Source organism: Cervus elaphus, chromosome 5 (assembly GCF_910594005.1).
Source record: "Cervus elaphus chromosome 5, mCerEla1.1, whole genome shotgun sequence".
Lineage (NCBI taxonomy): Eukaryota > Metazoa > Chordata > Mammalia > Artiodactyla > Cervidae > Cervus > Cervus elaphus.
In genome coordinates, this window is record NC_057819.1 from 111301147 (window position 1) to 111327428 (window position 26282).

Consider the following 26282-nt stretch of genomic DNA (forward strand, 5'->3'; position numbering starts at 1 on the left):
TGGATACTGAAGACCTTCCCTCAAATGTGACCTCAGGGCCTCTGGTCACACTCTCTGAGGGGGTCTTCATTACTCACAGCCACCGCCTTTGCAGGCCTGCTTGCCTTCCTGGGGCACGGCTCACTGTCTGTCATGATTTTGCTCAGGAACTTCTGTTTTGGCTGGGTCTCCTCCTAGGCACTGAGCCATAGTCCCAGTGAATCAGTAAGCAGTGCCCAGCCAGGAGTAGACAGCTGGGAGGTATTTGAAGGACGAATGAAGTGCCTGGCGTAACTCCTGTCATGCACTGATGGTCCCATTTATGACTTGATCTTGAACTGTTGGTGAATGGGGTGATTCTGGAAGATGAAGGGGTTTTGGCTACTTGCCCAGCTTTCTGGAAATAGGATGGGAGAGAGAAGGCAAGATCTGCTGCCTTTTAAAAAGGACAAGAGGGGTGGGGTCTGACTTTCAGTCAGACCTCAAGGGCTACTTGGCAGGTGGGTGACCCAGGGAGGGGGCATTCCCTGCAGACAGCGAGCACATCCTCAACCTAAGTGCGACTGGGTTCCAACAAGGCCTGGAAAACGGTGGTTCTAGGCCACTGTCATTATCTCATGGGATGGAAGGGATGGTTTTACAGGAGGAGGTAGAGGAGATCGAATAATATCCCAGGTCTCAGCCACGCTGGGCAGTGCCTAGAAGGGCAGCCTCAAGGACGATTAGAACACACTGGGATAGTGGCACAGCCTTCAGAATTCCAGGGAAACCTGAAAAACCAAAGCAGGTCAGCTGGCCCACTTGATGGCAGGGCAGGCTAGACTCTGACGTGGTAGCCTGGAAGGGTTCAGGCAGCTTGCTGGCTATAGGGTCAGGGTCCAGGGCTCCACCCAACCAGCATCTAGGGTAAATCTCCTGTCAGGGGTCTTCCAATTTCAGAGGCGAGCATGGTGTAAGAGGAACCAGAAGGCCTTTGAGGAGGACAAAGCAGAAATGCTATGTGACTGGGGCTAAATCTTCAGACTAGTATTTTGCAAACTGTGGGTTTTGACCCTTTCAAGGGTTATGAAATCCAGAGTGGGCTGTGACCAAATGTTTAAAATTTAACAGAAAATAAAAAAATAAAATAAAATATAACAGAAAATAGTGGAGGGCATAGTATACAGTAGGTACTATTTCACTAAATATGTGGGTGTTTGTGTGTGTGTGGACACGTCTAAATCACTGAGATGTAAAATGAATTTCTTACTGAGATACAGCTGGAAAAAAAACAATCTGAAAGCTGATGTTCTTGATAGGATGGATGGAGACCATTAAAGGGTCAGCTCACCCAAATGGCAGGAGGCTGAGGCCCGATCCAGGGAACAGCTGGAGGTAAGCAGACTGGATTCAGTTTTTGGGGGGTAGGCATTGGTTTTGGAGTCGGGCAGAGCTGGACTCCAATGCTGACTGTGCATCTAACTAGCTGTGTGATGGTCGCTAAGACACCTAACACGCCTGGCTTTGTCACTTGCAGGTGTCAGTGATGCCAGCAGCATCCTCGCTGGTGGTGGAGAGCTGGCACCCCATGAGTTCGTGGGGTTCCTCTCCAGCATCCAGATGATGTTGGCTCTTAAGGGCTCTTGTGGGCAGCAACAGCCACCCCAGGCCCTGATTCCACCTCTCTCACTTCGTGCTCTGCCTGATAAGTCTTCTGCCCACTAAGTCTTCTGCCCCCTAAGTCGTAAGGCAGTTGGCTGCCAGGAATTCCCCCTCCCCCGACCAGCCCCAGCACCTTCCAGGGTGAAGATGAGAAATAATGAGACAGCAGCCTCTAGGAAGGAGATCCAGGAGAGGAAAAAGAAACAAATTTTATTTAAGCCCCAAACACTCAGCTAGAAAAACCAAAAAGGAAAGAGAGCAGGAAAGTGGGGGAAGAAAAGGGACATTAAAAAAGAGACAGAGAAAACACAGCAACCCTTTTCCATTTAGAAATTGTCAAGTTACACTGACAGAGGTCACAGAATACCCACAGAAGCCATCACTGCTACACCAACATGGGCCCTACGGGGGACAGGGTGGGGTGTGAGCCAGGCTCGCCCTGGGGGGTCCCAGGTGGGACCCCTTGCAGAGCCTCAGGCCTGAGGCTCCTGGGGAAACAGCATATTGTGGAAGGGGTGGGAGAGAAACCCCCCATGCGAGTAACACAGTGCACAGTGGGCAGGGGCTGGGGGGACCAGGTACAGGGGTCCCCCCAGATGTCTTGGTTTTCTCTTGGTCAAGCACACATTGATGGACGGAGCAGTGAGGCGCATGCAGCTGGGGGGGGCTTTGACGTGCTGGGGACTTTGAGAGGGCCCAGGGGCTGGGGGCTTGAGAGGAGTGCCAGAACCAGTGGTGCAGGGATGAGGGAACACACACTCAGGCGCTTCTACACTTGGGGTCTACACACGTGTGCACGCACGCACGCACCTCCATGTACACCCCTCCATGTACACATACAGGTCTCACAGCTGCTGCGTCTGCACACACATATTACACACGTTCTTACACACCAAGCTTCTCCACGCCAAGGTGCCGGTGCGCGCGTGCCAACGCCCAGGCTGGTTACATGCACCGCTGTGGGCGTGCCTCCCTGCACACATGGGCGGGAGGCCATGTCTGTGCATGCTCATGCCCCCTCTCCTCTGCACACCAATAAATGGACTAGTGCCCGTGGACACACACACACACACACACACACACACACACACACACACACACACACAAGTTGTGCACAACTCCTATAAATGTACTGGCACCAAAGTGAAAGGTACAAATTCCACTGGGCTCCACATTAGCAGCGGGTGGGGTGGGGCACACGACTCCCTCCATTTGCCCCCGCATGGATGGACACGCCCCCTTCCCCTCCCTCACAAAGGGACATTCAGCTCAGGACAATGACGGTGAGGCAAACATTCAGGGCACAGGGCTGAGGGTGGGAGGTGGGGCAAGGGAAAAGTAGCAAGCAAAGAGTAATGGAGTGGAGGGAGGAGGGGGCACCACTCCCCCCTCCCCTCCCAAGTCAGGGGTCTCTGTACAGCCGAATCAAACCAAACCATTTCACTGGACCACAGAAACCAGGCCAATGCGCCCACCCTCCAGCCCCCTCCCCCGCCAAAACAGCGGCCAGGGAGAGTGCTGTGGTTTTCTTTTTTTTTTTTCTTTTTTAAATATTTATATATATTTATATTACGTATATTATATATATATAATATGTAAATATATTTTTAAAACAATATAAAATGTTAAGACACTTCACTTAAATGTAAAGAGTTGCCTGCAATTAAAAGTAATTGCATCATTTATGAGGTCCTTTTTTTTTTTTTTTCTATTTTCCAGGGGTTTTTTTTTTTTTTTTTGGGAGGGATTTTTTTTTTTTCCTCTTCTTTTGTTATTTTTCAAAAAGGCTTGCTTGCCTTTGTACAAAAATGATCCAAAGCTAGAAAACAAGGATGAACCAACAAAAACAACAACAAAAAAAGAAAATGAAGTAACACAACCCAGTGTCCCCTCCCTCCCCAACCCTCAACAGCTCTCCCTGGCTCTCCTCAGGCGCCAGGCCCCAGAAGGTTCTGCTCCTTCAATGGCTCCTTCTTTCTGTGCTTTCTGGGGGGGGTTGGTGACTAATCCCAACCCCCTCCTCCCCTGTGCTTACTCCACTTTGTGCTCCAAACAGAATCCTGCTCCCTGGGGACCCCTCTCCATCCTCCTCCTCCCCCACCCACAGAATCTCCCTGCTGGCCCCTCACTGTGCCCTGAGGGTGGGGGGGGGGTGGTTGCTGAGAGCCAAAACTGATCTCTGCCTCCCCTTTTCAGGACCCCCACCAAAAGCCTCACTGCCCACGGCCTCTGCAAGGCGGGTGCCCACGGGCCGGAGGTTGGGGGCACTGGCTGGCTGGTCAGGCCTCAAGGACCCTTGAGAATCTCACCAGGGTCACCAGCTCCCCATTTTAAAAACCATCTCTAACACCTTCCCTGAAAACCCTCAAATCTCAGAAAGGATGGTTAAAGGTCAAGTCAGGCCACCTGTGGGGTCAGAGCTGTCCTCACTGCCCCCCATCAACCCCCTCTCTATTGCCCCCACTTCCCTCACAACAAGACCCTTCCCACCCTCCAGGCCTCCAAGTCTAATTTGTTAGGCCCTTCATTCTTATCCATCCCACCCCATTAAATAAGTTAATGTCATTTAAAGTGCTAAATTAGGAAACTAAAATATCAGATACCCCTCCTCGGGTCTGCCCTCTCCCAAGACAGTGTCCCCGGCATCAGGCTGTCTGCTCAACCCACCGTCCACAGCCAGCAGTCCAAAGGTGCCCCGTTCCTCCCACTGGCACGGGCCAGGCAGCTCCTCACCGCAGGGAGGTGGTCCCGGGAAGCCAGCTCCTCTCCAGGGACACACAGATTCAGTGGCGTCACACCACCCTGAGGCCCCTCTGACTCTGGCCTCCCTCTCCAGCCCACCTGTCTTGACTCCAGGCCCACCCGGGCATGAGTGGATGGGAGCAGAGAAGCAGCAGAATTCAGTCATGTCCTGAGGGTGGGCAGGTGCGGCACCTCCCGGGCCAAAGTCTCCTTACGTCCAATTTTCTAGCCTGAATTTGGGGTTGGTCCAATGTCCAGGTTTTCCTCCAGGAAGGTTTCTGAAGAAGGGGAAAAGGGGGTGTCTTGCCCCTCCAAGTCTCCGTGGCTCAGAGTTTGTTTGGAGTGCTCTTGGGAAGCATGGGGTGGGGGAGTGAGAAGGGAGGGCAGGGGTGCAGGAACTTCAGGATGGACTTGGGAGGGAGCATGGGGAAAGAGAAAAGGGAAGGACGGTGACAGGAAGTGCGCCATTTTGGAATAAGAAATCAAGGGAAGGTGGTGTGTTTTGGTCTTTAGTTTTACTGGTTTGCTTTTTTTTTTTCCCCCTTAAAAAAAAAAGACAAAAATGAATCATTCAAAAAACCAAAAACACCAACAGGGGATGGGCAGAGAGAGCTGAGAGGGCCACATCCATGGCAAACTCTTCAGAGATTCTGGACAATGAGGTGGAAATGAAGGGAAGCAGAGGAAAGAGAGATATGGCAGGGAAGAGGGAGGAGGGCAGGCTGGGGTGGGGTTATAAGGAAGCTTCTAGAAGGAGATGGAAGAATTCCTCGCTCCAAAGGAAGTCAATACGGGGATGGAGGTTCTGGAAGCCGAAGGCTTTTCTGAGACTGGGCTTGAGGTCTCATTCGAACCACTCATCTCTTTAGATGGTTTAGTAGCCTAGAACAAAAACAGAGGTTGGGGTCAGAGAGAAGGGGAGCCTTTGTACTGGCCCCCAGTTAGTTTTTTTAGGTTCTCAGTTATCTGTTTTATACATAGAAAGTGAAAGAAAGTGAAGTTGCTCAGTGGTGTCCGACTCTTTGCGACCCCATGGACTGTAGCCCACCAGGCTCCTCCATCCATGGAATTTTCTAGGCAAGAGTACTGGAGTGGGTTGCCATTGCCTTCTCCAGGGGATCTTCCCGACCCAGGGATCGAACCCAGGTCTCCCGCATTGCGGGCAGACGCTGTACCATCTGATCCACCAGGGAATCCCAATCTTTAATACATAGTAGTGTTTATATGTCAATCCCAATCTCCCAATTTATCCCACCCTACAGTTTTAAAAAATGAAAAATCTCCACAAATCCAAGAGAAAATTAACTTCAAAAACCAGAAACCAGAGGAACATCTGGAGAGAGTGGTCCCCTGAGACAGGGCAGGAAGGTGTCAGAGCAGGGGTAGAAAGGGGAACACGAGGTTGGAACAAAGGGCCTGGGGTGGGCGGTTAAGTCCACAGTTACTGACAGGAAAGACAGAAGGTGGAAGAGAGACCGGAGAAGCACAAGGAAGGCCAGCCCAGGACCAGAATGGGGAGCAGGAGAGGGAGCAGAACCAGACCAGGTGGGGGAGGGGGAGAGGGCAAGGAAGGGAAGGAAGAAATGAAACATTAGCTGCCCAAACGGAGGCAGGAGGGGAGAAGCAGCCCAACCAGGGCCCCTTCCAACTTCAGCAGGAGGTCTTCCGGTGGCAGCTGAAGAGTGCACTTGTCCTCCTGGAACCCTCAGGACCCCCACACCCACCCCCACCTCCTGCCCTACAAGTGTTCCTCCAGCTTTGAGCTGTGCCTCGTGGGTAATGGGGAGCCACCCTCTCAAGACGTGTCTGGCACTCACTGGTCACCTCTGATCGTTAGAAACAGCCGTGCCCCCTCCCCACCTCCAGCAGACCCCTGGCACCTACACTGGTCCTGGAGATGTGAGAGGGTTCTAGACCCATCTGCATCTCCTAGAGGGGATGACCTCTGACAAATGCAGATTCCTGGACCCTGCCCCAGGATCCATCTGTCCTGTAAGCTCAGGAATCTGTGTTTTAGGCCAGCACCCCACGTGATCCTGCCACACAGTTAACTCTGAGATCACTGGGTTAGGGTAGACCAGGTTTTCTCCTTGTAGTTGTATCCACTGTCCCTCCCAGCCTTGCTTAGCCACTACTCATGTGATAACCAAACTGCCCTGATTAAAGAAAAGAGGGACGTGGACTGGAAGCAGAGTGCTTGGCACACTGCCAGAGACGTCCTGCAGGTCCCGCCCGGGCATGGCCACGCCGCTTCTCCTCGACCTACATAATTATCTGGCTGCTTGGCAGCCTCTATCAGATGCCTTGCAGGGGGGGTGGGGGAGTGGAAAGCAAGATGCCCTCCACCACCGGGAAGGGAAGTGACCACAGGCACCTGACTGGCTGACAGTGAACCTGCCCTTGAGGTTGCTGATCACATTTCTTCATCCACATGTGCACAGCGAACTATCTCTGGGTTTTGCTCACCACACTGTGGTCTGCGGTCTACATTTTCCCCTTTATGAAAATCCAGGCATGAGTTCACTGTTTGGGTCTTCTAACCCCTTTCATCCTGGCTGTGGCTGCTCACTCCTTTCTCAGAGGGCTTCCAGGCCCGCAGCCCCCACATACTTTGAATTGCTCAGCCCTTTGTGGAACCCATGTGCCTGGCATGGCCTGTGTTGCAGGGGTCCTGGTACCCCGGCCTGGAGACGGACTCATTTAAAGACAACCAGGAGCTCTCTTACTCCCTCATCATTTACTGTGGGCTCCAGTCCCACCCCTCCCCTCCTACCATTTCCCATTTAGAGTTTTTTCTCCCAAACCCAGGGGGGCAAGGGGACCTGTCCACTTTCTCCCAAGTCTCTTCACATTCCCTTGTGACCCTGCGTTCACTCAGGCGAGGTGTCCTCATTGGGAAGATGCCCCCTCCTCTTCTCCTATAGCTGGTGCAAGGCCTTTAAGCTTCATGGAGCAGCAGCAGTCACCAGCTTACGTGGAAGCCCCTGCCTTTCATGGACACCTCTTCTGCTTGCTCTGTGAGCATCTGTTTTGTAACATCCTCTCAGGCCATCTTCCCTTCCAGGAGAGTGCCCACCACTCCTCTGAAGCTGAGGGAATGTGTCCAACTGTCCCCAGTGGCCCTGCCCTATGCTGCTCAGAGTTCCCGGCTGATACAGCTGCTGCCTCTGAAGGTTTTCATTGCTTCCCTGTCACCAGCTCTTAATTATGTCCCCCATTGCTCTTAATTATGTCCAGAGAAAGAGCTTTGCCACCTTTGTGACAGGCAGAAACCTCATACCCAGATGGTCAGCTTTTAGTGGGGGGAAACAGGAACCATTAGCCAGACCCACTCAAAGGGCTGAACCCCACACCCCTCCTCTTCCTGTGGGCCAGAGTCTAGCCCTCTCCAGGCACCCTGAGCATGCTGACCTGTCACTCCAGGCTGTGAGACACAGATTCTCACACAAGTATAGGTCATCTTGGGGCTTCCCAGGTAGCTGAAGAGTAAAAACTCTGCCTGCCAATGCAGGAGATGCAATAGACTCAGGTTCAATCCCTGGGTTGGGAAGATCCCCTGGAGTGGGATATGGCGACCAACTCCAGTATTCTTGCCTGGAAAATCCCATGGACAGAGGAGCCTGATAGGCTACAGTCCATGGGGGCAAAGAGTCAGACACGACTGAGCACCGTCACCCACATGATAACAGATCATCTTGATGTTGCCAGCCGGGTTGGTGCCTCCTCCAGGGTCATTCCTGGTGCCACTGTCCCCTGCCCACATGCCCTTCTTCCTTATTATTTGCCTGAATCAGGTACTGGGCTGCCAGAAGAGGCAGGACTTCCTCTAGCCCAAGGTGGGAATAGAACCAATGGCAGTTCAGGCTGTTCCCTTCTAGCCAATGATGACCTAGGGACGGGTAATCAGAAGAGAGGGGAGATCAGCTGGGAGTCTCTGGGGAAGGTTCTCCTGTTTCTAAAATGATCTTTGGGGGCCTTCCTGGTGGTCTGATGGTTGAGAATCTGCCTTGTAATGCAGGGGACACTGGTTCAATCCCTGGTCTGGGAAGATCCCACAAGACACAGGGCAGTTAAACCCGTGAGCCACAACTCCTGAAGCCTACGTGCCTAGAGCCTGTGCTCCGCAACAAGAGAAGCCACCACAATGAGAAGCCCGCAGAGTGCGATCAGAGAGTAGCCCTGACTCGCTACAACTAGAGAAAGCCCTTGCAGCAACCAAGACCCAGCAGTCAAAAAAAATTAAATAAATTTTTTTAAATCAAGCTTTAAAAAAGAAATGATCCGTATACTTACAGCCCTGAAATGAAGGCAGCCGTGCTGGGGTGTGGGTGGGAGGATGTGCCAATAGAACCAAAATATGGAAGGCGCCCAGGTCCTGAAGTCCTTGAGTATATGAATTCCCCAACCCTGGAGCCTCCCTGCTACTTGTTCTGATAAAACTTTTCCTTGCTGTTTAAGCTGTTTTGAACTGGAGTTTCTATTATTTGTGGCTAAAACCACTCAAACTGCCCCAAGTGAGGCCAAAATTGCTCCCTTGATGTTCTCATCAACAGCATCCCCATCATGAGTAGCAGCTCCCGAAGGCTTGGTGGCAGCCACAAAGTTATGCTTCCCGCCAAAGCAGCAGAATGCAGCATTAGGACAGCAGCATTTGTACCTGGCAAATCTGGCTTCAAGCCCCCGGCTCTGCCACTTCCTAACTGTGCCACCTTTGGCAGGTATCTCTCTGGATCTTCATGTTCTCACCCGCTAAGCAAGGATAACAGACCCTACAGCACTGGAATCAGGTTGAGATACTGTACACAGAGCCCAAGACCCAGTGCCTGCTCTCAGGACGCAGGCGATAAATGGTAGCTGTTATTATCATATCATTAGTATATTAATATTTCAAGTCTGCATTGTATATTTCCATTTGGATTGGGCCTGATCACTGGCAAATTCATTCATTCATCCAACCACTCATTCACCTAGCCAACAAATATTTACTGAGTACCTGCATGTGCCGAGAACTGTTCTAGGTGCTGTAGGCCTGTAGCAGTGACAGAGTGCTTAATGCACGTATGAAGATATAAAGTTGTTCTGAACATTAAATAAGATATATATGCTTAAAATTGGTACAGAAAAGGAGCGCTGTTTTCTATTTTTCCTCGCATTCCCCAAATCTGATTTCTGCTCTGCGGCCAGGTTGGTTGACCCTGCCATCCCTTGGCTGACTGGCTTCTTGTTGAGTTTGGCCAACGGGGGTTAGGATGGGGCGGGGGGAGAGAGGGGGTAAAGTTTCTTCTCTACTCCCTCCTGACTCGGTGTATGTTGCAGGCATGCTGCGCCCTCTGTAACGATAGCGCCTACCGTTTAGCTCTCCCAGGACTCCCTAAGCTCCCAGGTCCCTCTCCCCAAGGAGGTCCAGCTTCCAGCTCTCACGGGTCCCTGAATGCCTGAACATCTCCTGTTGTTCACTTCATTACAGCCTTGTCACTGGAGTCATCCAAGGAGATACACTAAGTATTCAGCAGATTGCTTAACCCAAGTAGAAGAGGGTGTGTTCAGTTTTCATGCTCGCACCAAGCCCTTGATCCTTGTCCCCTGGGAATCTAGTTCTTATCCCACCCCTGAATCTTTTTTTTTTTTTAATGTAGTTATTTATTTATTTTAGACAGCACTGGGTCTTTGTTGCAGCACACTAGCTTTCTCCAGTTGCAGCGAGTTAGGGCTACTCTCTAGTTGCGGTGCTAGGATTTCTCATTGAAGTGGTCTCTCTTGTTGTGGAACACAGGCTCTAGAGTACAAGCTCAGCAGTTGTGGAGCATGGGCTCAGTCGCCCTGAGGCATGTGGAATCTTCCTGGACCAGGGATCAAACCTACGTCCCCTGCATCGGCAGGCAGATTCTTAACCACTGGACCATGAGGAAAGTCCATCCCACTCCTTGAGCACCACATCCAAGCGCTTTTCCTCAATCATTTCCCCTGATTTCTCTGTAATACCAGGCACAGTTGTACCCCTTTCTCCCAATTTCTGTGTCTGGTCCTGGCGCTTCTATTCCTCTCCCTTTCATCACTGCCAAGGCAGCTTGGAGCTCCTAGTGTTAGAACCAAGAAGTGAGGGAGAGGCCTCTGCCCAGCCCCTGGCCCTGCCAAAGGGACAGTGCAGTCGAGCACAGAGGTGACTCCTCTTTGGAGAGCATGCTGTGGCTTTCGAAGCTATTTTCCACACCCAGTATTACAGGAGCTCAGAAACCTGCCCCTGGGTTCTTGTCCCCATTGTACAGATGAGGAAAGAGCCTGCAGAAGGCAGAGGACTTTGACCAGGGTCACAAACAGAGCTGGGAGAAGCGGTGCCCCAGCTGGAGGACGGAAGGCCAGGTGATGCAGGGCAGCTGGAACGAATGGAGGTGAAGCGTCAGGGCAGCCAGTGAGGGAGTTTTGATTTTTTTTAAAATCCAGCTGGGGCTGCAGGGCACAGGTGGTGAGCTGGGGGCAGTGACAACCCAATCTGCATTTTAAAATAGCCCTCCCCACCCCGCGGGTCTAGGAGGATAGGTGAGAGGTCACAGAATTCACAGGGAAACCTCAGGAAGGCTTGCACTGGGGTACTGCCACATTGGGTGATTTGTTTCCCTGCCTCTTTATGATGTCTCTTTGCTAAAACATCTCTACAAGAAACATGTAATACTTCATTAGAGAGAAGATGCCTTTAAAAAAAAAAAAAAAAGAAAAAGCATTTACTAGAGAAGTGAAAGGGAGAGAGATAAAGCCAGACCAGTCATGTGGGAGGAGAGAACCACCGCATCCCTGAGGGAGGGGGTAGCTCAGGAGAGCCCCCATGGGGCTTGGGTGGATGCCTGGGGCAGGTGACTTTCCTGAGCGGAGAGCAAGGGGGCAGGCTTGAGCTCAGAACAGAGACCTGGGCCAGAAGAGATGGCAGCTGGTGCCCAAGGAGAGGAGTGTGTGGTGTGAGAAGCTGAGGAGGAAGTTGGGCACAGAGGAGCGAAGAGGTGGGCATAGGAGAGTCTCCCAGAAAGGAGCCAGGAGGTGGGTGAGGGCTGGCAAGGGAGGGGGGGATGCCAAGGAGAGGAGGGTCCCATGGCCCCCAGTGTGTGGGGGCAGACTGTATGCCCAACACGTTGCAGAGAGGTGAGCAGACTGCAGGGCGGTAAAGAGGCCACTGGAGACCTAGCCGAGCCCAGGCGTGAAGCTCGGAGTGGCCTGGGCCGGGGAATGAATGGAGGAGAGGCGATGGACGTGACTGGAGGGGAAGGAGAGAGGGCAGCAGGCAGAGGAGCTGGGTGCCAGGGGAGTTGGGAGCCAGGGGGAGAGATGGGGAACCTGATTACAGAGGAAGGAGACGCCCACTGAAGAGATGAGGCAAATGTGTGCCAGGGTAGAGGGGTGGCAGGGGTGGAGGGTGAGAGACAGAGGTGTCAGACAGTCTGGATTTGAAACCCCCTCCACCACTTGTCAGCCGTACGACCTTCGGTAAAGCCTCAGTTTCCTCATCTGTCAAATGGGGATAATAAGGCCCTTCCTCAGAGTGGGGAGTGTGCAGTGGGTTAATGTGTGTCTGACAGAATGTCAGCTGCCATTCTAGACCCCGAGGGAGAGACCAGCCTGCACAGGACAAGGGAACTCATACACGGTGGTGACATAAAAAAGCTGGGTGTGTCTGGGGACCTGTGAGGAAGGCAGCAGGCCAGCAGGGAGCTAGTGGAGGCCTGGCTGACCTGTCTCCACTGGACTCTGAGAGAACCAGCAGGCCTGTGTGCCCAAGGAGGAGCAGAGCCGTGCGGTGGGAAGAGCTTTGAGATTTTGGGGTCCCAGTCCTGGCTCTGATGCCACCTTGCTGTGAGCCCTTGGGAAGTTCCCTTCCTTTTTTGAGCTGTCCCCTGCTCTGTCAAGGAGGTGACTAGATTTACCCATCTCTAACCTCCTGCCTCTGAGCCTAGATCCTTTTCCAAGTCATAGCATCTGGACATTTCCTTCCCCCAATCCCCCCTAGCACTTAGAATACAGGAGCTGCTTGGAAATTCTGAACCACATGAGTGAACTAAAGGTCTTTCCTGACATCTAGACCACCCTGCATCTTCTGATCAGGCCACAGGTGGGCCATGGGTGAGGCTGTCACCTCTACATACCATCCTTTAATCTCAAAGAGGGTACAGCACCTTCACCACTTCTATGCATCCCGCTACAACCCAAACACAAGACTGAAAAGGAGATGCAAGACTGGTTTTTCCCTCAGTTGGGAGGTGGCCTAAAGAGCCAGGAGGGAGGCTGAGTTGAGAGAAGAGGGCCAAGGAGCAGGTGGGACCTGAGGGCGGAGGGCAGGAAGCAGAGGAGGGGGAAGAGTGGCCGGAAGACCAGGAATAAAGGCCCTTCCCACACCCCAGGGCACCAGCCTCAGAAGGGCCCAGGCATTGGGGTCTGCTCACTCCACCTTGTCCAGGAGCAGCAGGGGAGATGGCCCTCTCTGGCCCTGAGTGAGGGGCCTTCTGCGAGAGGAGTGATCAGTGATCTGGCTATGTTCTCAACCAGATCCTGAGCACCGGTACTGGAGAGAGGAAGCAAAAAATGGTTTGAGGGACCGGTGGGGTAGTCCTAGCCGGGAGGACCTCCCGGGACAGCCGCAGGAGGGTGGTCACAGGAATACTGGCAGGAGACAGCCAGCACCCAGCTGGAGTGTACAGCACTGCTGGGGGCTGGAGGTGAGGTGGGGGGTGGGGTCTGTGTGGGGGGCGGCCCTGCGCACCCCCCCCGCCCCCCGCCGCCCCTTGCCTAGGCTTACCTGCTGCTGGGCCTGGATCCTCATGTACTCGGCCCTCTGCTTGCCATGTTTGCCTTTGTCGGGGCTGCCTGCCTGGCCCTGGACCGCCTTCAGCCGAGAGGCCCCTGGAGTCACCACCTTCATGGGAGGCACGCTGCCACCGCCGCTCTGCACAAAGAGGAACAGAGTCAGAGTTGGAGATGGGATCACACAGGCGCCCTAGGTACAGTAGGCCCTCTGAGACCTGGAGAGCCCTCCCCAGAGCTTCATACCCCCATCCAGGACTCAGGCCCACTCTCTGAGGCCAGGGTTAAGGCTTCCCCACAGGGGAGGGGACAGAACCCCAGCCAGATTCCCAGAAACTCCCAAGTGAGAGCTCTTTGGTGGTTTCCTTGGGTGGCCCAGGGGCAGCTGGTGCCCTTCTGGGGGACCGTTTTTAAAGGGAGGGTCCCTGGCATCATCCTCACTCCTGGCAAGGGCTCCATCCTGCGCCCTGGAGAACACACCCGAGATTTGGGAGAGGGGTCTTTATGAAAGTGAAAGTTGCTCAGTTTTGTCCAACTCTTTGGGACCCCCAAGAACTATACTGTCCATGGCATTCCCCAGGCCAGAATACTGGAGTGGGTAGCCTTTCCCATCTCCAGGGGATCTTCCCAATCCAGGGATTGAACCCAGGTTTCCTGCATTGCAGGCAGATTCTTTACCAGCTGAGCCACAAGGGAAGCCCAAGAACACAGGAGTGGGTAGCTTAACCCTTTGCCAGTGGATCTTCCTGACCAAGGAATCGAACCCGGGTCTCCTGCGTTGCAGGCGGATTCTTTACCAACTGCACTATCAGGGAAGCCCAGCGGTCTTTATAATTGCCAACAAAGTAGGATTGGCAGCCCCAGGCCCACACTTTCCTTTGAATGGGAGGATAGGGGCAAAGTTTCCCTAGAGACGGACAAGTCCAGCCCCCTTGAACAACTCCAGGGACCAGGCCTGCCCAGAAGGGCTTTGGGGATCCAGAAGCGCAGGCAGAGAAACCACAGAGACAGAGAAAGTCAGACAGGAGAGGAGAAGGGGAGTGTGGGGATGGAAAGGGGGGAAAGAACTTTATTTGTTGGTTTACAGATACAGAACGAAGCGGAGAGGCCCTGGTTCCCGCCAGGGCTGGTTAGGCTGATCCCTGGGCAGGCCAGCTTCCCAGCCTGCCAGGGGCTTTGCCTGCAAACCCAGCCTGGCATCAGGCTCCCAGGAGGGTGGCGGGGCTGAGAGAGGCCAGTAGGCGGAGGGGAGCTGGCGTGGTGCTCCTGCAGACCCCGACTCCCTCCAGCTCTGAAGACAGACAGACTGGAGCAGGAAGACAAGTGGAGAGGATGGAGTGGCAGGCAGCCACCTGGGGGCCAGGGGGCAGAGGTGGGGGGCTGCCAGGGGGCCCCGCGGCAGAGGCCATGCCCATCTGGCTCAGAGTGGCTTCCAGCTCCCGGAGTGTCTCCTCCAGGCTGTCCATCCGCTGGGTGATGGCAGCACGCTGAGCCTTGTGCTCCCCACTGCAGGGTGGGGTGTGGTGTCCAGAGTCTTTGTGGGTCTCCTCTGGGGAGGTCTCCGCAGTGGAGGGTTCTTGGGTCTGCTCTGGGGCAGGTCCCCAAGGACTGGGGATCCCAGCTCCTCCCCTTTCTGGGCTGCAGTCCCCTGTCACCAGTGTCTTCAGGGCCGCCCCTTCCTTCTCTAGCGTCGGGCTGTTCCAGGCCTGGGAAGCCGCAGCCACCACCCCTGGCGGGGCTGGTGGATTATCCCGGCCCAGGAGGCCGCTGGCCAGGGTCCGGGGTCGTGGGGTGGGGGTTGTTCCAAGACCGGGTTCCTCAAGCCTGGTCTCTGGTGGGGAGGGAGGGTGGGGGGCACATTCCGTCAAGATGATCCGGGGGACAGAGAAGGGCCTCGGGCCTGCGGCAGCCTGAAGGGAAAAGAGAGATGAGGGAGGGTGTGATCCCTGTAACCAAACACCCCCGAGCTGGGAGGGGGGGTGCATGTGGGTGAGCCCAGTCCCTTCCTGTCGCAATGGGGAAACTGAGGCAGGGGACGGTCCCGACTGAGTTCACCCAGCAAGTTAGAGGCAACGCTGGACTAGAACTCAGGCCTCTTTTCACCACACTCTATCATCTCCACCTCCCGGCAAAGATGCCAATTTACTTAGAAGCACAGATGCGTGCGTGCTAAGTCACTTCAGTTGTGTCCGACTCTTTGTGACCCTATGGACTGGGAGCCTGCTAGGCTCCTTTGTCCATGAGGATTCTCCAGGCAAGAATACTGGAGTGGGTTGCCATGCCGTCCTCCAGGGGATCTTCCCGACCCAGAGATTGACCCCGAGCTTCTGACGTTTCCTGCATTGGTAGGTGGGTTCTTTACCACTAGGACCACCTGGGAAGTCCCGCTATACATGTTTACTTCTCAGCAGCCAAGTTAAATTCTGGGAGCAGGTCTCATGGTTACTGCCAGGAGTTTGCCTGTCTGTGCGATGGGGTAACAATAACACAAGGCTGGTGGAGGATGAGGTGAGCTCACGTCGGCATGTGCTTGGAACAGTGCCTGGCACGGTGTAAGTGTTTGATAAGATGTTAGCTATTCGTAACATAGAACTGAATGTCCGAGACCCGCAGCCCCATGGGGGTGGAGACCAGGTGTTGGCCTCTGGCCTCAGAGCATGGGTCTGACATCCTCATCTTAGGCCAGATTCCTCGTGCCCACCCCCTACTTCTGAGCTTTCTCTGAGGGCTTCACAGCCACAGTGGGCAGGGCTCGGCCAAGTCCTCTGCTGCACCAGCTTGGGCAGAGCTGGAGCACCCACCTCTGGGTGAGCACCCCTGGCTCTGGCTTTTATGGGGGCACAGAGAGAGGCCCCCAATCACCCCTACCCCAGTTGAGTAAACTCTGGTCTAATTCTGAGCAGTCTTATACCAGGAACTGCCACATACGCCTTCATCTTTAATCCTTTCTGTTCCCCATGAAACAGCTACTATTCTTATCGCTTTACAGATTAGGAAGCAGGTGTGTGAGGGGGTGTCCTGTAATTTACTCAAGGTCACTTACCCACAGCTAGCTAGTGGCAGAACCAGGACTTGAACCCAAGAAGTCTGACTCCAAGTCCAGTGCTCTTGCCACTAAAATGAGCCATGGGGAGACACGTGGGGGGCAGCAGGGACCCCCAGCCCCCCTCCCAAGGGAACCCACCCAGCTCTGCCACCTGCTTACCTGGATGTAGGAGGTGCAGACTGGGAAGTCAGTGAGGGCGACCCACGCCCACCCGGCTCCACTGCCTGATGGCGCCTCAGGATGCAGGGGGGCAGCCAGCCCAAAGGGCCAGTGGAGGGGCTCTGCCCGCCGGACCCCTTCAGGAGCTTCCAGGGCCAGAAAGGAGTAGTGGTTGGGTGCAGCGTGCCCAGGTGCTGAGGGCACAGCCGGCCCAGCGCAGCGCTGCCACACCACTCACCCCCAGACGGCTCCTTGGACTGCTCTGTGCCCATCCTCTGCCCAGCAGACAGCCTGTCTACCTGTTCACTGCCCATCTGCTCCCCCCGCCAGGGAGCCAAAGCACCACCAGGCCTCAAGCCAGGCTAGAGATCAGGTGGCAGCCAGCAGTGTGGGCCCAGAGAGCCAGACAAGACAGCTGACCACGTGTGTGCCTCCCCAGACCAGAGGCCCTCCTGCTCCAACCTGACTGGGCAGAAGGAGAGATGCTCAGACCATTGCCCCCCGACTCCCCCTCCCCAAGCACAGTCCCCTGGGGTGCAGACAGCAGGTCACCCGCAAATTCCCAAAAAAGAATAAAAAGGAAATAAGTGCAGCAGGACAGCAGCAAGGACTGAAGTTAGAGTGAAGGGAGAACTTCCCAATGCTGAAAGACGGAACCAGCAGCCAAGGAAGCGCATGGACTTCTTCCATCCCAAGCTCTCTGACCAGGTGGGGCCATGGGTTGGGGAGAGAGGCTGTAAAGGAGCCTTCCTCCTTGGGTGTCCTGGCCCCCAGCACAAGGCATAGATTCTAGGCAGAGAAACAGAGCCCCCGCCTGGCACAGGCAGCCGAGTGGGGAGATGGGGGCAGGGACTAGGCAAGGCTTCAAGACAAAGTCAGGTTTTGAGCTGGGCCTAAAGTCATGTAGCAAGCAAGATCCAAACTCCAATCTTGGACCCAGACAGAACCTGGGCTTCGAGCCAGACCTAAAACTCTGGCTCTAGATCAGAATAAAATACCCAAGCCACCAGGGGCCAGGTGCGGAATCAAAGCCTGTAAGGAAATGCAGACCCAAGGGGCCACCAGATGCCAGGCTGCTGGAGTCTCGAGAGGGAAGGAAGGGTGATGCTCCTGTCCTTGGAGCGGGGAGGGGTGGTCCACGGGGTGAGGTTGTGGCAGTGGTGGGACTCGGGCACGTGACACGTTCTGGCGGGTTAGCGTGAGAAGTGAGGAGAGGAAGCGTGGAGGCACAGGCAGAGAGAGCGCTGTGAGAGGAGAGGGGCAGCCCGTTACCTTCCATGTGGGGCCCGGGGCTGAGCCCCTGGGGGGCCCCAGGTCCGGGGGGGACAGCAAGGTGGGGATCGGCTGGCGGCGGGGCGTGGGGGGGGGGGGAGACACTGAGCTTCTCTCAAACACCTGGGGAGCAGAAGGTGGGGGCAGGTTTGGAGGAGGGGGCACGGGGACCGTAGCCTCACTCCTTGGCCCCTCATTGTGGCCACCGGTCACTCTGCCCTGCGATTTGTCTCTTCCCAGAGGCCCTGGTGGTGCAGGTCTCCAGCCTCTCGGGGAGGGGCGCTGAGAACACTCGAGTCTGGGGGACTTACAGCACTGGGAGGGGCTCAAGGCACACGGATGGAGGTTGTTAGAGCTTCGTTCTCAGAATACTAGGGGGTGGGGTCGCAGAGCAGAGGAGGTGTCAGGGCAGTAGGGGTCTCAGAGATTGCAACAAAAAACTCAAACATGCAGGGAGGGACTTACACTCCCTCCCCCATTGTACAATGGAGAAGAAACTGGGGCAAAAAGGACAGAATCCGAACCAGCCTCAGAGGAGAGCCAGGAATCCAGCCCCTCATCCTAGCCTGGGCACCCCACCCTGAGATCCACATGGTGGGGGAAGGGGGGCGCCTGGCTGATGACCTGGGGACCCCTGACCCACCTCCAGCTCTGCGATGATGCGGTCCTCATCGTCCTCATCCTTGATGGCAGAGGCCATGATTGGGGGTGTGGAGGCTGGGCGGGCCACCTCGGACACAGTCCGGCGCAGCTTCACCTGGGGCTTCTGCACCTCCAGCTCCTCGGACTCGGCCTTCTGCAAGGCCCGGGCCTCATTAGACCAGGCTCTGTCTGCCTCCAGCCAGCTCACCTCTTAGGTCCTATCCCTTCCAGACTATCTCCCACCTGCCCACCTAGCTCTGCATCTGCCAGGCCCCTTCCCATGGAGGAAGCACGAGACAGAAGCAGAGTCACCACTGGCCAGCCTCCTTTCTTTCCTTCCACTTCCTCTGAGCTAGGGGATCACTCCAGAGGGTCTCCAGAGGTCCTCTCAGGCATCCCTCCCACTCAACCCCACGTACCTGTCCCCTACCCAAGGTGGGGGGTGGTACCTTGATGAAGGCCGAGTCCTTCTTGCTGGTGACCACGACCTCTCCGGTGCGCGTGGTGGTCAGGCCATGGGAGGAGGGGAAGCTCCGGCGGGGAGGGGGTGGCGGGGGTGACTTGGAGGGCTTCTCGGTGCGGTATCGGGGCACTGTCAGCTCATCTGTGGGCAGCCAAGGGGCTGGGGGTCAGAGGACCCATAACCCTGGAGTCTGTGCGCCACATCTGACTCCAAGGTTAGGGTAAACCTGGCTTCCTCCTCCAGGGAGGAGGAGAGGGGAAATCTCGAGGAAAGGACACAGGCCCCCTCCTCCTCCTCTCCTCCCCCCCATGCAATCCAGCCCCAAGCCCTGTCACTCCTTCGCTTACAGCACTCTCATCCCTTCTACTCAAAGCCTGGTCTGGGGAGCAACGGCACTGGCAGCACCTGGGAGCTTATTGGAAATGCAGAAGCTCAGGCCCTACCCCGCGCTGCTGAGTCAGAATCCACATGCCAGCAGATCCTGGGTGATTTCACATGCACATTCAAGTCTGAGAATCGCTACTCTAATCCACCACTTTCCCGCCCACCCCTCAGCTCTGCCCTGGCACAGATCTTCATCCTTCCTCCATCAAGAGAGAGTAGTTAGTACTATTGCAAGAGTCTGACCCTGCCCACCCGGCTCTCCCTGCCCCCGGTTCTTCCTTGGGGTGGGGGCTATTTCCTGGGCAACCTGCAGAAAAGTCACTCAAGCCTGACATTCCTCGCCCTTTGATCCCTCACTGAGTCCCCACAACCCCAAACCTCCATGCCTGCCAACCTTTCAGCTTCAGCTCTGCTTGCTACTCTTGGGCCTGGACCCAGCTGGGCAACACCAAACACATATCTCCAGGCATTGGTACATGATGTTTCTCCCTGGAATGCCCTCTCTCACTGGCCAGGGAAATTCAAGACTCCAGCGAAAAGTCCCCTCCCATGGGAAGGACTTCCTGCCCTCTCAGGGTCTCCTGTAGAACAGCATTTAGCACCTGCCTCCTATTTCTGGTTTACACACTGGGTAAGGCCTGGGACAGATTACTTAACCACATAGAGCCTTAGTGTCCTCACCTGTAAAATGGGAATAATTACTGTATCCACCTCCTGGACTTGTTGCAAAATTATATGAATTAATATACAGAAAGCATTTGGGGTTGTTTTTTGCTGCACAGTAAGTGCCTGATAAACACAGATGTTAGTATTATTCTCCTACTACACTTTAAGCTCCTTGAAAGTAGTCATATCCTTATCCCCAGCACCTAGCACTCGTGTGCATGCATACTAAGTCACTTCAATCGTGTCTGACTCTTCGCAACCCTATGGACTGTAGCCCGCCAAGCTCCTCTAGTCACGGGATTCTCCAGGTAAGAATACTGGAGTAGGTGGCCATGCCCTTCTCCAAGGGATCTTCTCGACCCGGGGGTTGAACCTGCATCTCTTATGTCTTCCGCATTGGAAGGCGGGTTCTTTACCACTAGCGCCACCTGGAAAGCCCTAGCACATAGTGGGCACTTAACAAATATACAGGTGGCAAGAATGAATAAATGAATGAGTGACAACTGCCGTTTTCCTATTCGGGTTTCTGCTTCCTCTGTGAGCTCACAGGCTTGGGGGCACAGGACCCACGTCTGCATCACTCAGTGCTGCACCCCATCTCAGCACAGCCTGGCTCCTGGGACACATGCTTGGACAAAACATGCAGGAGGACGACCCTCTGCCTGAGCTTTCTCATCCTCCCAGTGTGGTCCTCTCAGCAGCCATGGGAAAATCTCTGGATGCAGTCCAGGACTATCCCATCCGTCTCGGTCTCCCCTGAGTGGCCAAGGGTCAGGCCAGCACCCCCCCTTCTCTAATAGCCCACCCACAAAGATTTTCACTCCCAAGCACCTCCCTCATCAACCTGAGAGCTCCTGAGGCTGGGGCTCCCCTCCTCTGGGCTCTTTGCAACCCCCTACCTGCCCCATACCTGAACCTCTCCTCCCACTGGGCTCCGTTCGGGGGGCTGCCTTCTGGCCGTGGGGGGTCTTGGGGGGCTTGTGGTCCGGGGTTGGGGCTGGGCCCGCGTGGGCCTTGCTCGCACAGTCTAGGTCAGGGATGGCCTTCAGCAGCTCCGCCTGTGTCTCCTCCAGCAGCCGGTTGATGTCCTTGGCGCTGTACTGGGTCAGGGCTGCCCGCTTCTCCTCCCAGTCCCGCTCGGCAGCCTTGAGAGGAGGGCCAACAGTCAGCACTGAAGCAGCTGCCCTACTCCTGGACTTCTGGGGCCTCAGCCACACATGCAAGGAATGCAAAGGAAGCCTCCCATTTGATCCGCGCCTCGGGCTTCTCGAGTATTACATGCCTTTGCTGTGAGCCTGGAATGCCACCTTCATAACCAAGTACTCTCAGGAGAAATTTAGACCTGCTTTTAGACATTCTATTCTATTTCATTGAGCACATAATCTTTTCTTGTGCTAACCCCGCACTGCCTTGATTATCATAGGTTTATGATATGCTTTCCTGCCTAGCAGGACTGATGTCACCCCTCAGTATGCTTCTCAGATTCCCTTGTCCCCCAGGAACAAGTCCCCACGTGTCGGCACTGGCCAACATAGGTTGGTGGTAAGAATGTGTGAGCCTAGCTCCGGCCCCCCCATCCCGGGCCCAGCACCTCAACAGACACAGCCTTGTCCACGCTTCTCTTGCCAGGAGTGTCCAGGCCTTTGGTGGGGTTGCCGGCCTTGGGGGCTGGAGGGGCCCCCTCGGTTGGCCCACTCAGCTCGTGGAGGTTCAGTGGAGGGCTAGGGGGTGGCATTTCGAAGTCTAAGCTCTTGTTGAAGTCCGTCTCGGCCGTCATCTTCTTGGGGGACTGACTCAGGAGGTTGCTGGGGGGTGGCCACACACCCTCGTCCACTTGCCTGGGGTGGGAGAGTTGGGGGCAGCTGTGAGGTCAGCAGAGTCGTGGCTCCCTGGGAGGGAAGCCTGGCTTGGGGGAGGCGGGGTGTGAGGGGGGCTCTGGGATCTTGCAGGACAGATGGAAGGGCCTGGGGAGGGGTGACTGCATCTGGGAAATGGGAGCGCCAAGCCTGCAACATGCAAGGGGTCACAGGTCAAAGTGCTGGGTCACAGCCAGTCAGCACACCGCTGACCTCTGCAGGGAGTCAGAATAAGGGATCTGGGCCCGGTGTGTGACCCCATGGGAAATCGCAGGTCAGAGATAGGAGGTCAGGGATAGAATGACCTTCGGATCTGGGCCAGGGTGTCCGTGACCCCCCGGCACCGCTTGAGTAGCCCATCCAGGCGCTGGGGCTCCTCCTTCAGGAACTTCACTGCCTCCACCTCCACACGCAGCACTACCCGCATCTTGCTCTGCAGGCCTGGGAAGTGAGCTGAGGCGAAGGGAAGGAGTGAGCGGGAGGAGGGAGCAGCTCTGGACAGCGGGGAGGACAGGCAGTGGGGTGGGGGTGCAATGCCTTGGGTGGGGCTGAGGGGTGCCCCGAGGCTCACCCTTGAGTTCGGTCAGTGTCTCCCCGAGCTGCTTCAGCACCAGCGCCTTCTCTTCCAGCTCAGGCCCGGGCACCAGTCGGTGGTTGTGGGACACATCCCTCTGGATCTTCTCCACCGACTTCTCCAGGTCACTGCAGTCACAGAAAGACCCTTTCAGCCCCTCTGGCCCCAGCCCAGCCCCCTGAAACTGAACAGCTGGGAACAAATCAGGCCACTGGTCAGATCAAAATTAAAAGCCATCCACCAGGCCACAAGCCCAAGTGAAATCAGAAAGCCAGACCTCAGAGATGAGACTTCAGAAGCACTCCATAACAGGTGCCCCAGGTCCCCGTGTTGAAGTTCTCATCTTTAGCAGCATCAGCCAGAATCTCCCTCCCTAGGACTCACACCTTCTGATTCTCATTAGCCAAGGACACAGCAGAGAAATTGGCAGCTTTTCAAAGAACTGGAGGCAGGTGTGTGTGCCCCTAAGAGCCTCTTCTTTTTTCGGGGAAGCATCCACCTTTTCTCAAATGATCCAGACACTCAGCCTCTTTCCTCAATGACAAAGCTGCTTCCTATTTTCAGATGGCTTATGCTGAGCTTGTGTCATTTTAACACCCTACATCTTTCTGAAATGTAAATCAGACCAAGTCACCACCACCTGTGTTGAACCCGAAATGGATCCCGACATTCTGAGGCTAAAATCCAAACTCTTCAAGTGCAGCCACAAAAGGCATGGGGATAGTAGCTGAAAACTTGGGTCTGGAGTCAGACAGATTCACATTCCAACCCGCACTCTGCCTGACCCAGAAGAGATCTTGGAGAAGTTACCAACTGTCTCCAGATCTCAGTTTTCTTATCCCCAGAAAATGGGGATGGTAAGAGTTCCTCCCTCCTGGGGCCACTATGAGGATTAAATGAGCTGAAAAGCAATTAAATGAGCTAATGCATGGGGTCAGTCCCTGGGGGCTGCCCTTAGTTCCTCTCTAGCTACATCCACTTCCTCTCCATCTGGTTTGCTTCTGTTTCAAACCATCCAGAATTTCTCTGAGGTCATTGTATGTGCTGCTCTCCCTGTTGGTTGTTCTTGTTTGCCACACTAGGTCTCCACTGCGGCACGCAGGCTTAGTTGCCTTGACCAAGGATCAAACCCAGGCCCCCTGCATTGGGAGCATGGACCTTATCCACTGGACAACCAGGAAAGTCCTTCTCCCTGGGCTTCTATAATGCCATTTCCTCTGCCCAGAACATTCCATTACCACCACCTCCCCACCCCCCATGCACATGTGTGACTAACTCCCACTCATCCCCAGGTCCCAGTGGGAAACTCTCCCCTTACACTTGGTGTTCGGGGTCTGCTTCCTGCCTGGAGCTCCTGTTTGCTGGGCTGAGCAGCTCTAGGTAGAAAATAAGATACCTTGTCTTTCTGATTCATCTCTGATTCCCAGCACCTGGCATGGTGCCTGGAGCAGAACAGAGGTCTGGTAAGTAATTATGGAAGGAATGAATAAGTGAAAGAAGGAACTACTGCCCAGGTAGGTCATCCCAGTTCTGCACCTGAGTCACTGATATCCCTGACCCACATGCTGGACGTCACATATATTCCTGTCAAATCCCATCTGTTGGATTTCAGCTCAACAATCCAGGGAGGAACAACTTTTGAATCTCAGTTCTACCATCCAACAGATTTGCTCCCCCTCAAAGCTCTGTGTCATCAGCAAAACTTATCAGCATGCTTTATATATCTTCATCCAACTAGTGGGTGAAAAAACAGACCACACTGGAGCCAAGGCCAAAATTCTGTGAGTCAGCACTACCAGTTAAAGAGGTATCTTGTACTAAGTGCCTACAGCGTGCCAGGTGCACATTCAGCCCCTCACTTTATCCTCACCACAAATCCTGGGAGTGGGAACCATTATTATCTCCAGTTTACATACAAATAGTAGCTCAGAGTAAGAAATAGAGGAAAACAATAGAATGGGGAAGACTAGAGATCTCTTCAAGAAAACTGGAGATACCAAAGGAAATACCAATGGAATCATGCAAAGATGGACACAATAAAAGACAGATACAGCAAAGACCTAACAGAAGTAAAAGAGATTAACAAGAGGTGGCAAGAATACACAGAAGAATTATACATAAAAGGTTTAATGACCCAGATAACCATGATGGTGTGGTCACTCACCTAGAGCCAGATGCCCTGGAGTGCAAAGTCAAGTGGGTCTTAGGAAGCATTACTATGAACAAAGCTAGTGGAACAAATAGCTCCAGCTGAGCTATTTCAAATTCTAAAAGATGATGCTGTTAAAGTGCTGCACTCAATATGCCAGCAAATTTGGAAAACTCAGCAATGGCCACAGGACTGGGAAAGGTCAGTTTTCATTCTAATTCCAGAGAAAGACAATGCCAAAGAATGTTCAAACTGCTGTATGATTAAGCTCATTTCACATGCTAGCAAATTTATGCTCAAAATCCTTCATGCTAGACTTCAACAGTACATGAACCGAGAACTTCCAGATAAAAGGTAGAGGAACCAGAGAGCAAACTGCCAACATCCACTGCATCATAGAAAAAGCAAGGGAATTAAAAAAAAAAATCTACTTCTGCTTCATTAACTACACTAAAGCCTTTGATTGTGTGGATCACAACAAACTGAAGAAAATTCTTAAAGAGATGGGAATACCAGACTACCTTACCTGTCTCCTGAGAAACATGTATGCAGGCCAAAAAGCAACAGTTAGAACTAGACATGGAACAATGGGCTGGTTCAAAATTGGGAAAGGAGTATGTCAAGGCTGTATATTGTCATCCCACTTATTTAACTTACAGAGTATATATCATGTAAAATGCTGGGCTGGGTGAATCACAAGCTGGAATCAAGATTTCTGAGAGAAATAACAACAACCTCAGATATGCAGATGATACCACACTAATGGCAGAAAGCGAAGAGCCTCTTGATGAGGGTAAAAGACGACAGTGAAAAGTGAAAGTCACTCAGTCATGTTAGACTCTCTGCAACCCCATGGACTATGCATTCCATAGAATTCTTCAGGGCAGAATACTGGAGTGGGTAGCCTTTCCTTTCTCCAGAGTATCTTCCCAACCCAGGGACCAAATCCAGGTTTTCCACATTGAAGGCGAATTCTTTACCAGCTGAGCTATCAGGGAATCCCTAGATAGAGAATGAAAAAGCTGGCTTAAAACTCAACATTCAAAAAACTAAGATCATGGCACCTGGTCCCATCACTTCATGGCAAATAGATGGAGAAAAAGTGGAAACAGTGACAGACTTTATTTTCTTGGCTCCAAAATCACTGCGGATGGTGACTGCAGCCACAAAATTAAAAGATGCTTGCTCCTTGGAAGAAAAGCTATGACAAAACTAGACAGCATATTTAAAAACAGAGATATTACTTTGCCAACAAAGGTCCGTATAGTCAAAGCTATGGTTTTTCCAGTAGTCACATATGGATGTGAGAGTTGGACCATAAAGAAGGCTGAGCATGGAAGAATTGATGCTTTTGAACTGTGGTGTTGGAGAAGACTCTTGAGAGTCCTTCAGACTGCAAGGAGATCAAACCAGTCAACCCTAAAGGAAATCAATCCTGAATATTCATTGGAAGGACTGATGCTGAAGCTGAAGCTCCAATCCTTTAGCCACCTGATGCAAAGAGCCTACTCAATGGAGGAGGTCCTGATGCTGGGAAAGATTGAGAGCAGGAGGAGAAGGGGACAACAGAGGATGAGATGGTTGGATGGCATCACCAACTCAATGGACATGAGTTTGAGCAAACTCCGGGAGACAGTGAAAGACAGAGAAACCTGATGTGCTGCATATGGGGTCACAAAGAATCAGACACAACTTAGCAACTAAACAACAAGTAGCTCGGATACTAAACTACATTCCCTAGCCTCCTCTGCATGTAGAAGTGCCATTCAAATAAGGTCTAGCCAATGGAATATGAGTGGTAGTGGTACATGCTGTTTCCAGGTCTGGCTCTCTAAAGTCATCCTATGTAAGCTCCTCCACGCTCATTTCCCCTTCCTGTTGGCTGAAAGACAGTGACCCTGAGGGTAATCTTGGAAGGCACATAT

General features: G+C 53.7%; 1 protein-coding gene across 3 annotated transcripts in view; it reads right to left on the reverse strand.

The window, feature by feature from the left end:
• Positions 1 to 1793: 1793 nt before the first annotated feature.
• The window catches only part of SRCIN1 (SRC kinase signaling inhibitor 1), a 71092-nt gene continuing 46603 nt past the window's right edge, over positions 1794 to 26282 (reverse strand). For all 3 annotated transcript variants that reach the window (XM_043904360.1, XM_043904359.1, XM_043904358.1), the window contains 8 exons: positions 22206 to 22336; positions 21940 to 22087; positions 21370 to 21616; positions 20689 to 20923; positions 18715 to 18869; positions 18267 to 18419; positions 13142 to 13288; positions 1794 to 5244 (listed from right to left, as the gene is read on the reverse strand). In XM_043904360.1, the coding sequence (XP_043760295.1) occupies positions 5110 to 5244; positions 13142 to 13288; positions 18267 to 18419; positions 18715 to 18869; positions 20689 to 20923; positions 21370 to 21616; positions 21940 to 22087; positions 22206 to 22336 (1351 nt within the window). In that variant the 3' untranslated portion in view covers positions 1794 to 5109. The remainder of the gene's footprint in view (positions 5245 to 13141; positions 13289 to 18266; positions 18420 to 18714; positions 18870 to 20688; positions 20924 to 21369; positions 21617 to 21939; positions 22088 to 22205; positions 22337 to 26282) is intronic.